We start from the raw sequence: 12,497 nt of genomic DNA on the forward strand, positions 1-12,497 counted from the left end.
GAGCAATAGACAAGTGATCTGTTGAACAAAGTTTTCTGTTTGTGAGCTAAGTGGTCTTAATTTTCTCTGGTTAACCTAAATAGTTTGCTGTACAGATAATTTTTAAAACCCAGGTGTTTTTCAGTTATTTGGGACTTGGTTCAATTACTCACACTGTAAGATCCTTCACTGAAACATTTGCTACAGTACAATAAAACAGAGAACAGAGAATTATGAAAATCAAATTGCCTTTTTCATACACTTTGGGCATCTTGATGATGAACACCCTCTATCCCAACATTGAATACAAGTAACAAGCCACTACTACAAATCTTTGTATAACTAATGCTGAGTGTGGCCCTCTTTTCTGAAAAATAGTGACATTTCATATGGAGATCTGTGTCATTTCCTTCAATAAATTTTCCTATTTCTTTAACTCAAGCAGTCCAGACTGAGGTTTGCATATACAGAGATCTTAACTTCAATTTCTGGAGATCACTAAATTAGTGATGCTATTACTTTAAAAGAAAGAGAGAAGAAAAACAAAAGAAAAGGAATAAACTACTTGACAATCCCTTCTTTTTCTCCAACAATTAAACATCTCCACATGGAAACAACCAGCACTTCTTCCTTAATTGATTTCTCTGCCATTGTGTTGCCTTTCTTTTTTGAAATTTCCAACACAAGCTCCTCCAGTCCTCACCTCTGAAGTAACACAGTGTTCCCTTTTAAAGTATTTGGCAGGTAGAGGAGACAAAATTGAACAAGGCTTTAGACATTATTAAAACGTCTGGCTCAGCAGAATCAACATGAAGCTGCTATAATGGGATCCACCCGCCATCTCAAGTTTTCTGGCTGCAGTAGAGCCTGTCTTCTTTAAGGTAAGTCTTGCACCTGGCACTACTGCTGAGACTTTGACCAAAGGACAATTCACACAAGAACAGAAGGCCTGTACAGCTATACAGGCTGCAGGGCAAAGGAAAGTCATCTTTATGACCATAAATGGGTATATGGGCAAAATTCCCAGGAGATTCAGACACATCAAGTAGAAATATTCCACTGCATCATGAGTCAAAAGAAAATCACGCGCAGGAGGAGCAGACGTCCACCCGCAATCCCGTCAGCTGCTCCGCCGCCTTACCAAACCCAAGGAGCTCCAAAGCCGCCTGCACAACTGCTTGCCAAAGAAACCAGATGCAAGCAGTGGAAAAACATTCATCCCAAGTTTGACGTCTGGTCCTGGGAGTGCCATGGGAGCAGGAAGGCAAGAAGGGCAGAGTGGTGCAATGTGGTGTTTTGAAATAAATTAGAGCTCCAGCACAGCAGCTAAAAGAAGGTCCAAAAAGTACAAAAAAACCCAGTGAAATATGACCATGAACAAAATAATTTCCTCCAAAAACTAATGATGGACAAACAACACAGTCAGTGTTAAATGAAGACTTTTGTAGGTCTAGATTTATCAGTGTACAGAAGCAAGGCACATGTATCACTGAGAGCAGATTTGAATGCAATTTCTGTATGCAAAACCAAGGGCAAACAACTTAAGTTAGAGCAACTGTATTTTCTTAATTCAGGGCCTAGCACATGCTAGTTCCTGAGGCAAATGATGTAATTTCTTTCCATTGCCTGAGAGAATGCAGTGATGCTCTTCACTGTACTTGACTGTAGTTGCCATTTATATGATGCACTGAGAACTGAGAATGCAACATGGATCGCTATCCCTGCTTTTCCTGAGATTTTTTGTCTAAACTGAATTATGTATCCATAAAAGTATGGCCATAAACTCCCAGTGTACATATATGTGAAAGCTTTACAAAAAGGGCAACTGGTTTCTTGGAAATATGTTTGGTCACACTAAGTGTCTGGTGCCTTAAGCCACTGGTAAGATTCTATTAACAATTACAAAAAATAACAGTGGACAAGAATCCTCTGCCAGTTCTTGTTTGTCATTCACAGCAGACTGAGATTCTTCTCTTAGTTGAGGTTTCTGTTTCTCAGTAATACATCCCAAAGTATCTCTCTGTTTTTGGCAGTGTCTGCTTATTTTGAAGACTTACCTTTGCAATTACATAAAGGGCTTAACAAGGATACACATTAGCAATTTAAAATAGAGAACTGCAATTGAAATATATTTTTAGAAGAACCAGTTGAACAATAGGGCTTGCACATTCGTTTCAAGATTAGGATTGCTAAATGATTAAAATTATTTCCAGAGCCCTGGGAAATGTGTTCAGTATTACAAACTCTTTCACAGTCACTGGGAAATATAAAGAAAGGATTCCTAGCTGTAGGTAAAGTTACAGTATGTCTAGCTACCCAAAGTTTTACAGTCGTGATTATTCACTAATATTAAACGTTACGCCCTTTTTTCTTGGATATTGGACCTGTTCACCTTCTGCCAAGAATTCAGAGTAAATGTCTGCTACCCAAAATTATTTTATTATGTGCCAAAGAATGTTTTTGGCAGGTACTTTTTTTTCTTTTTCATGCAGGAAAGTATGTTGGAAAAGATTAATACAACTTGGAAATGATCTTTTGATGAGTGGTACTTGGCACTTGTTGTTTAAGCCTTTCTGAGGGCTACAAATTAACAAAGAGAGAAATACGATACAGACAGAAAACAGAGCACAAGCAATGGAAAGAGGAACTTATAAAAAGCTCTTGAAAACAAGGTCTGAAGTAATCCTGTTTCACTCACTCTGTGTAAATGAGAATGAACAAGTAAGTATCAGTACAGATCTAGCAATTTACTGCAACCATGGGCAAAGTTTGAAACAGCTTACGAAAACCACAAGAACGAAAATAATCTTTAATTTCTGAATTCATGGGATGCTGTTATCTTTTAGCCCTGTGTGTGCAACCAAACATCCAAAGAAAGAGACACACATAAAATTAGGGATCATGTTTATAGAACAGACTTCCACAGTCGTATATACTTTCCTTAAGCTATGCTCTAACATACACCTCTGAGTGGCGGCAAGTGGGACACCTCAGGTGACACTCAGGGGACACTCAGGAACCTGACACCAGGAAGGGTTTTGTGGATGGTGACTACAAACAGAGCCCTAACACAGGATGGCTGTGAGGAGGGGTGTCTGTAAGCACCACAGCTGAACATTCTCAGCACAGAGGTTATTAGCAAAACTTGCAAAGCTCCCCTGGGCCTGGAGACTCAAACTGAAAAGCAGCAAAGTGAGAAATGTGTAGGACTGCACTGGTTTTACCAGCAAAGCCATCTTGACCTTTAGACATCTGTCTTCTACCCCACATGCTATTTTCTTAATACCCTAAAAATACTGTGTTTTTGCAAGCTTTAAAAAACAGGACATGAAGTGATCAGAACCAAAATTTGTGCCATGGAATAAATTTGTAAAGGTGTAATTGTTTATGTTTGTGTAACTTCAAAATCGCTGTGTTTGCTCAGTGTCCGAGATCCAACCCTGAATGGGAACTTTCAGGCCAAAGAAAAATTGAAATAGCCAAGTTTAGAAAACTGTGAAGAGACCTAGACGGAAATATGAGGTAAGCAGCCTCATATACAATATGAGGCCTCCCAAAATACAGTGTATTTCTTTCCTTCATATGAAGTTAAAAATTCTGCACCAATTATGAAACAGGGTAAATAGAAATAAATTTTCAAACACACCTCTTGAACTGCACCACAAAGCATTTGAAAATATTGTTTATGCATTTGTATATAAAGAGACATCTGGTCACAAAAGTCACAAGTCTGTGCATATAAAACCATAAAATGGGCCTCATACAGACTATTAAATTATTTTGAAAATTTACCAGAACAAAGTAGAATAAACCCAAAAACCTCTTTGCCTGTAAAAATATTTTGTCCTCACCATCACAGAATTTGGATTTTGTGAAGCCAGCCATTGAACACTGCTAGTACATATTTATTGCTCTATGAAAAAAGTGTCCAATTTGCTTTCGACTTGCACAGGTGCTCAGCTTCATCCTTTCCAAGATCTGTAGCTTTGTTAAGTTTAAACAAAAACGTTTTGGGAACTGCAGCTCAGGAAAGGTTGTTGCTTTCTAATGTTGACCCTGATTTTCTTAAAATGTATTTATTGTTTACAAAGAGAATAAATCTTTACCAGTAGAGAAGAAACTGCATAATAATACAGCTCTTGTTTTAGAAATGGATTCGTCTTTCCAGCATAATCCATTTTCAAATAATGAAGTATAATTTCAAATTCAGAGTAAGGCCCACTGTTTCTGGAACCATACAGTCACTACCTTCCCAGTTTAAAAGAAATACAGGAAAAGTAGAACAGATATAAAAAAAAAAGGAGTTGTGGTTTATTAAAATCCCTTATATACCCTTTTGATAATATACTATTTTACTACAAAAATATTATGCTGGAGGCATTATATATATATACATATAAAATATAATATTACATGAAATATGTATTATTACAGATGGTTTCATGTCATATAGGAACATTCATTTTGAGGTGACTTTTATGAAATTCAAAGCAAACCCTTTTTTGGGTCAAATTTCTTAATTGTTCTTATCCAAAAGTCACTTTAACATGTATTGTATTACTAGAACAATACTGTGGCCTTATTTATCTAAAATAATTCATGAAAACTCTAGTGACTTTTGGTTGTATGGTTCTTGGCTGGTTCTACAGCCAACTTTCAATAAATCAGAGATGTGCACCAAACCTGAAGTTATTTTATTTTAATTGACTAGGCTGGCCCTAAAAAGGATAATGCATCATTTAATAGGACTGCATGCCCACAAATCATGGGCTAAGCCATGAGAATTAAAAGTAGTGTTTGTTTTGCTTTGAAGTCTCACTATTGTACAGCTGAAAAGCTGAAAGAATCTCTGCCTTGAGTTTTAACACCAGTATAAGTGTATAAAGGTATACATTTTAATAACTATTTCCTGAAAAATACTATTAGTATCTCATCCATCCTGCTTTTAGGGATATATATTCACCCATAAATTCATAAACAGCACTCTGATGTAATTGAAAAATAATGTTAAATATTGTCCCAGCACCCATGTAATATATTTTACTCAGAGGATTTCAGTACATTTTAGGACTATAAACATTCAACATCTGCTGAGGTACTGTTCATAGTATTAGTATTAAATTTGCTTTCAAACAGGAAAATTGAGGGACAGAAACTTTAGGGTGAAGTAGAAACACTCAGTCTTCATGTATGCCCTTGAAAAATGTATCATCACGTTATTTATCAGTAATGCCTGGCCAGCACAGAAGGAGCTGTGCAAAGGGAAGTCAGAAGTGTCCTTACTCTGTGAGCCACAGTCACCCTGTGCTGCAAGCAGGACACACCAGGCCCAAGAGACTGTGCTAACACACATATCAACACAAATAGGGCAGCCACCACAGATTGCTACTGGATCAGCACTAAAATGTGTGTTTTATCTTTGCCTGGCAGGCTGTCATTTCAAGGACGCATTTTTCCCCCAGCAAACACAAGGTCTCCCATCACTGCTGCCTTTAGAGCATAGCTGTGTGCAGAGCCTTGGGAACACAGCAGTGGCTGCCCTGCAAACCCTCCTCTACAGGTTGTTTAAAGGATCTTTGAGGCTCTCCAGGGCTGAGCAGGAGGTTGGACGACGAACATGAGCCAGCCATGTGCCCTTGCAGCACAGAAAGCCAGGAGCATGCTGAGCTGTACCACACAAAGCACTGCCAGAGGTCACTGGGGGATGCTCAGCGCTGCTGAGACACAGGAGTGCCATATCCACATCTGGGCTCCCCAGCATGAGAGAGACAGGGATGCACTGGGGAGAACCCAGTGAAGTACAATCCATAACCATAAAGATAATCAATGGACTAGTGCATCTGCCATGCAAGGAGAGGCTGAGAGAGCTGGGGCTGCTCAGCCTGGAGAAGAGATGGCTCACAGATGGCTTATGCTCTGTGCAAAAATACCTGAGAGAGGTGCAAAGAGGATGGACACTTTTTCCACTGTGATAGAAGGCATTCAGCACAAAATGAAACATGAGACATTCCTCTGAAACACAGCAAATAATTTTTTACTGTGAGGGTGATAGAAGCATTGGAACTGGCTGTCCAGTGAAGTGGTGGACTCTCAGTCCTTAGGAGATATTCAAAACCCAACTGGACACAGCCCTGGGCGACCTGCTGCAGCCAACCCTGTTCTGAGCAGAGGAGATGGATTAGATGATCTCCAGTGGCCCCTGCCAACCTGAACTATTCACTCATTCTGCCATCTCCTGAGATACTATCCAGACTGAGCCCTCCTACGATCCTAATGAGCCAAATTGCAAGAAAACATATAAAAGGCAAAAGAAAAATCATTATCCAGTGACTCTGCCATCAGTGCACACTATTGCTTTTACTGCCACACTGGACAATTGCCTTTATTGACCAAGTGATTCATCCTTCTAATGAGTTATTCTTCAAGGTTTAAATTTTAATAATTTCAGAAAAAAACATTCACTGTGTATTCCTCTTCTACCTCGCAGCAGTCTTCCTACACAAAGGAAGCAGTTAGCTTTGAAGCAAATTTAGCTGACCTATATATGCCAATCTTTCATGCTTTGCTTAATCTGAATTATTTTCAACATGCACGTCTCTCGTCTGTGACTCAGGGACTCTGTGCCATGCACAGTTGTTCAAAAAACACTCTAAACATACCTCATGCAGGCAAAGTATGGACTTCAGAGAAAAATTACACAGGCTTATGTAAGTAAAGACTGTTGCATCAGGCACCAATTCAAAAGAACAGAGAATATCATCTTCAATCATTCCCTACTGCCTGAGAACTTACGCAAGCAAACTGTGATATTTACATTTTCTGTAAAATTTCTAGGTCGAAAAAGAAAACTATTCAATAAAAAAATGTAGTTTTCCTTCAAATTTTGTTGCTTCCTTTTCAAAAAATTGCAAATGTCATTGGGAAAAAAAGTAATTTAGTACTATTCCAACTATTAGTATTTAGTTTCATCACAAGGATGAAATCCCAGAAACATCGTAATATCCACATTTTGGATAATTTCTCTCATAATTTCCAAAGGCAAAATGACAGCAAAATGCCTTGGATGTGGTCAATAGCAAAGGCCCATATTTGTACATGCCTAACTACAAAGAGTTTTGTGATTCACAGAAACCCTTTGCTCTGTGCCCTTGAATCAATGCTTAAAACCTGAGAAAAAATCTTTTTCTCTAGGAAAACAAGAAAATCTGTCAACTATGAACCAGACAGACCAATGTGCTGCTAAAATCCTGAATTTACAGAGGGGGAAAAACTTTTTTTATTAGTTGCATTCATTTTCATGGCTGGGAAGAAAACAAATGAAAATTCCAAAGTAAAATGGTAAATTGTCCCAAGTCAGCATCTAAAAATGTCATTGATATCTTTTTTTACAAAAGCATCTAGCTACTGTTTTTATTGTCTTAGATGTGGTACAGACTGTACATGGTGCAGATTATACACTGGGGAACAGTTATCAAGGATGTGTCATAAAACATGGAAAAATTCAAATCAAAAAGTAAAAATCTGAGCAAAAATGGAAGCTTACACAATCTTAACTCTAAGCAGTCATTGCAAGACATTTTTCACAGTAAGTGTTCTACTAGAGAACAGTGAAAGCCACAGGCAACTGAGGACCTGATTTTCAGACATGAATTCCAGACTGCAGCATGCATATAAATGCTAGAAAAGGAACACTGTTAAATGACCAATGCATCAAAAATACTCCATTTGAAAAGCTTTAATAACTGAATTGACATGTTGGGCTGGGTAGGGAAGGTAATTTATTGTAGCATTTGGACAGACAGGATTTGCACTTGCAACAGATGGCAACACATTTTAGATGAAGAAGTATGTGAGACATTTGATTTCCCTTTGGTTTTGCCAACCTCCCTCAACTCTTAGAAATTTCCTTGGGATCCTCATCACTCCTCGTTGCATTGTACTGCTCTGACTTTCATTCCAAAAGACAAGTAATTACCTGTTTCTCTTTTGGAAAAAACAGAACTGGAAAACTCTACATTATGAATTGTGTACTTTTTTTTTCAAAAACTTTTTTTTTCAAAAACATTTTCTTTCAAAAAGAAACCCAACAGAAAGTCTATGTCAGTAATGAAGATGGCTGCTAGCAAAAACATGCTTCTCAGGTGTTGAAAGAGGTGCAAAGTTAATACAACTAATATTATTCTTATATTATGTTAGTCTTAATATTAACTACTATTAATTGTAATTAACATAATTTGGATGCCAGAACTGTGGCTATACTTTGGTATAGCTTGTTTCACTTTCATCAATGGACCTGCTTTGCTGATCTAACTGCATCCAGCACAGTGTGATTTCGTGTGCTACCATCTCCACACTGGCTGTACACTCTAAGATAGATGCACCCAACTGAGGCCAACATTTCTTTTAAAGGTACACTTTGTATCAAGACACCTACAAATAAATGTAACCTGACTTGAAGAAGTTTGACTCCTGAGATAAACAATGGTTGAAAGGCCTCAGCACTTTTAAGAATGGCCTTTAAATTGTGCACCAAAAATACTTGACTTTGGATAGGAAGAGATAACCTTGAAAATATACACTTGAAAAATAAACACTTTTTCTCTTTGTATCTCAAGAAAGGGGCATTAATGGTCTTACTGGGGAAGTGGTTAACACCTAGTCACCTTCATGGTGAATTTCCTAAGGCATTACGCCACGGAGCATAAATGAAAATTATGATGGACTGCTTTGATTTTCTGGGCAGAGATAAGCACTGAGACAGTCACCTGTGAGAAGACACAACAATTTACTTAGTTATTTAAATTATTTTAATACAGCTACATATTTAGAGCCTTAACTTGTCCCCGTTCTGTCCTGTAAGGGAGGAATTTGGCTGCGCAGCCCCAAGAGCAGGCAGCCCCTGGAGCATCCTCTCCAGCCTGCTCCTCCAGCAGCAGGCAGCTCAAAGCAGTCTCCCTGGCTGTACTTTTTTCTGTTAAGCCCCATTATCAGTCAGTGTAACTCACTAAATGCCACAACTTACTATTTCATTCCATCTGCAGATGTACTTGGTAATCATTTTATATTTCCTTCCAGGTAACCAATAAAGCTGATGAACAGCCTTATGCCAAGAAGAGATTCCTGTGAGCTCCCACTACAAGTAACCCTTGAGATGAATACTCCCCAGCTATAATTACTTTTCAAGATGTTTCTGTTATTCAATTTTTAATCCATTTGGTAACTCTGAATTACTATTTTTAAAAATAGTAATAAAATTACTATTTTTAAAAATAGTAATAAAATTACTAATTTTACTCACTGTTATTTCATTTTGGTTTTAACCACTGTGTCAACAAGACTAAATAAATGTCATAAAGTAGTCCAAGTGTATTAATGACAGCACAGCTATCTCTGTCAATTTCATTTCTGATCTTGGAAAAAAGCAGTATCAAGTATGTTTGACAAGATCTATTATCCATAAAAACATGCTGGCTGGCATTTGGCGTGATGTCATCTCTTCAGATTTGGTGGAGATATTTAGTCTCTCCAATGACTGTCCTTGACCTATAGTTACCTGTATCATCTTATTTAACCTTTAAAAATTCTGGCACAACATTTGCTTTTTCCAGTTCACTGAAACTCTTCTCAGTATGCCAAGATTTGTTAAAAAGCAACAAAAATGGTTTAGACAGTTCAACTTTATTAATACTCTCCTGTGCAAGGCTTCTGATCTGACAGAAAATTAAGGAGGAAATAAATAGTTACTGAATTTCACTTCTAGCTTCAAGTTTACAAGGGTTGAACTCCTACTAGAATCACCTGCCAGCATTTTCATTATGAACTTTAGAGCCCCTTTCAGCATCTTTGCTACAATGCTTCAAAGGATCTCAAGTACCTGTACCTCGCAGATGCAAAATACATGAAATAGTATAGGGACATTTTGCCTTTTTTTTTTCCTCCATTGTTATTTCTCTCTTCCTCCCATCATGGAAGGATGTTATGGAAAAGCCTGGAAGTTTTACATGATCAGATTTTTTCAGATACCTGAAAAAAGAATTGAACTTTTGTGTGGTCTTGTAAGCAACATTCATGGTTGTGTCTGATAAAATTTTTAGAAGCTTTGGGTTCAGCTAATGTTAACAAATAATCAGTGTAATAACCCTGCTTTTGGGAAACTCCTTAAACTATAGGGGTTTGAAATCAGACTGTATTTAAACACTAGCCCTTTAAATCTGGCCTGCATTATTTCTGAAGCTGTGGAGTAAATCTCTTTCATTTGCTGTTGTGTCTTCTGGCATTTATAGTCACCGGTGGAAAGCCAAAATGCTGAATAACAGTTTCTGTCTTATTGCCTTACTTCATCTGAAAATACAGATATAAAAACCTTTTGGAAAAAACGATGACAGCAGTAAAAAAGATTCAAACCTAATGTAAGAAGCTTTTTAACAGATTCATCACTGGTTACAGTTCTAGTTTGCTGAATGGAATTCCTAACAAACTGCCAGGTATATCTACACTACATCCATATCTAACATCTAGATTTAAATATGCTCAGATTGAAGCATATTGGAATATTTCTTCAAATATTTAACCTCAATTTCCACTCTGTGTATAAAACACACAGAACAGTGGAAATATGATGTTTTTGTGTATGTCTTCAGTATGTGTGGATCAAATAATAGAAATTTTTGACCCTCTAGATCTAAAAAATGTAAGATAGTACAACTTGCCATTAACATATCAATATGCAAGTTAAGTTCTCTGTAAAATGGCAAAAGTGATTGCTTGCTTATGGGACATGTTACCTAGAGTAATTTTCCCCTCGCATTTGGCTGATCCCACCATTCTTGATTGACTTTTAAAGCCTCCTGAATCACTACACAACACTAACTCACCTCCTAATGTATCAAGAGGGACAAAAAAGGTTGGGTTTTTTCCACATCAAGAAAAGCTACTGCATTAATACACCGTTATGCAGAATTTCCTACAGCCCAAACATAACAATGTAAAGTAACTCCAGGATTCTTTATCTTTGATTACATCCATTGGTGCATTGCTATAATGTCTAAGAGCTCTCTCCAGTGCTGGACACAATGGCTTGTTTTTAAAAGTAAACTTTGTCTGGACAAAATTTTAGTTTTGTTACTTCCTCTTTTTCTTTCATCTGTTTGCACACCAGATCTAGATAACTTTTTATAAGCTCCATTATTAGAGAGTGTGAGACAACAGCTAACACAGGCCAACTATGGACTCCCAAAGAACTGTTTCAAAGAACCAAACCATGCAGAAGTACAATAAACCTTCTTCATTTAAGTGGAGATTCTTTGCATAGGGATTCTGTTTCCTGGGATTGAAACAGTCTTGCAAATGGAAGAAACAACTTAAAATAATGCATCTACTGAGTACCAGTTATAGTGACCAAGGGAAGCAGGCTAAGGCAGTACTTTCTACCTGCTGGGATTCTCTGTACAAGACATCTCTTGGGTCTTGAGGGCTTATTCTAAAACTGGCTTCAAATCTTGTAACAGGATGACATCTATTTTCCACAGATTTGTTTGTTTGTTTGCTTCAGCATATGAAGCATGAAATATTTTTAGTCAATTCTACTTTTACCAACACAAAACAGAGGGTCAGTACCAAGTAAAATGTTGGTGATGCTGGTTACAAATCCTTTGTCAATGTTTCTCAGCTCCCCCATCATCTCTACAGTAACAGAACGTTTTCCATTAGCTAAGAGACTTTCAATTTCTTGCAAAGAGTGGAAAGAAGACTACATATATAAAATAAACCCAAAATGTAAGTTCAAATTTTTTTTTAAGATTTTGAAGCCCTATGGTATTTTCCAATATGAAAACAGCTAGAGGTGGAAGTGTATGGAGACAGAGCCATGAAGACACTGGTGCAGCTCAGTTTGCATACATAATTACCCTAAGAATGGTCTAAAACATCAGAAACTTGCCACCAAATTTCTCTTTAGAGCCAACATAAACCCAATGTAAACAATTTCAAGTATCTAAGAAAAAAAGAGATACAAGGCACGTGCTTTTTGCCTGTGCTGCCAAAAATTACTTTGGCTGACATGATATCACTACCAAAGCATTTGTTAACATAATGTTATTTACTTCTTGTTTTGCCAAACTGCAGTATTTTGTACCTCTGCATGTTTGCACTTTTATTGTGTTCTAGACCATGATTTCAAAGAAACAGGGGTTTGTGCAAAAGTATTTAGTCTATCAGTCTGAAACACTCAAGGCAACATCCCTAGAGCAACATCATGCAAAAAGGCAATTTCCCCATTTCATTTATGACCAGAAGTTATGAAGAAAGACCAAGAATTTACCCGATTCCTGGAGATAGCGATACACCAAAAAATTCACTTCGTCACTGGTTATGCTCATCTTAGCCCAACCTCACTATGATGAGGTTTACGAGAAGTGTGATCCACGCTCTGTTCAGAGGGAGAGAAAAGAACAGGTTTTGTTTTATCTTAATTTACATGAAATGTGTTATCAAAACAGAGGTGGGAATTGTTAAGTTAT

The 12,497-nt window shown here is 37.4% G+C and overlaps 1 protein-coding gene across 1 annotated transcript in view; it reads right to left on the minus strand.

The window, feature by feature from the left end:
* Nucleotides 1-12,497, minus strand: part of TBL1X (transducin beta like 1 X-linked) — a 188,333-nt gene that overhangs the window by 37,527 nt on the left and 138,309 nt on the right. Inside the window, exon 4 of the mRNA XM_064708721.1 lies at nt 12,299-12,406. Coding sequence (XP_064564791.1) covers nt 12,299-12,356 — 58 coding nt within the window. The 5' untranslated portion in view covers nt 12,357-12,406. The remainder of the gene's footprint in view (nt 1-12,298; nt 12,407-12,497) is intronic.

The sequence above is a fragment of the Zonotrichia leucophrys genome, chromosome 1 (assembly GCF_028769735.1).
Source record: "Zonotrichia leucophrys gambelii isolate GWCS_2022_RI chromosome 1, RI_Zleu_2.0, whole genome shotgun sequence".
In the NCBI taxonomy this organism is placed as follows: Eukaryota; Metazoa; Chordata; class Aves; order Passeriformes; family Passerellidae; genus Zonotrichia; species Zonotrichia leucophrys.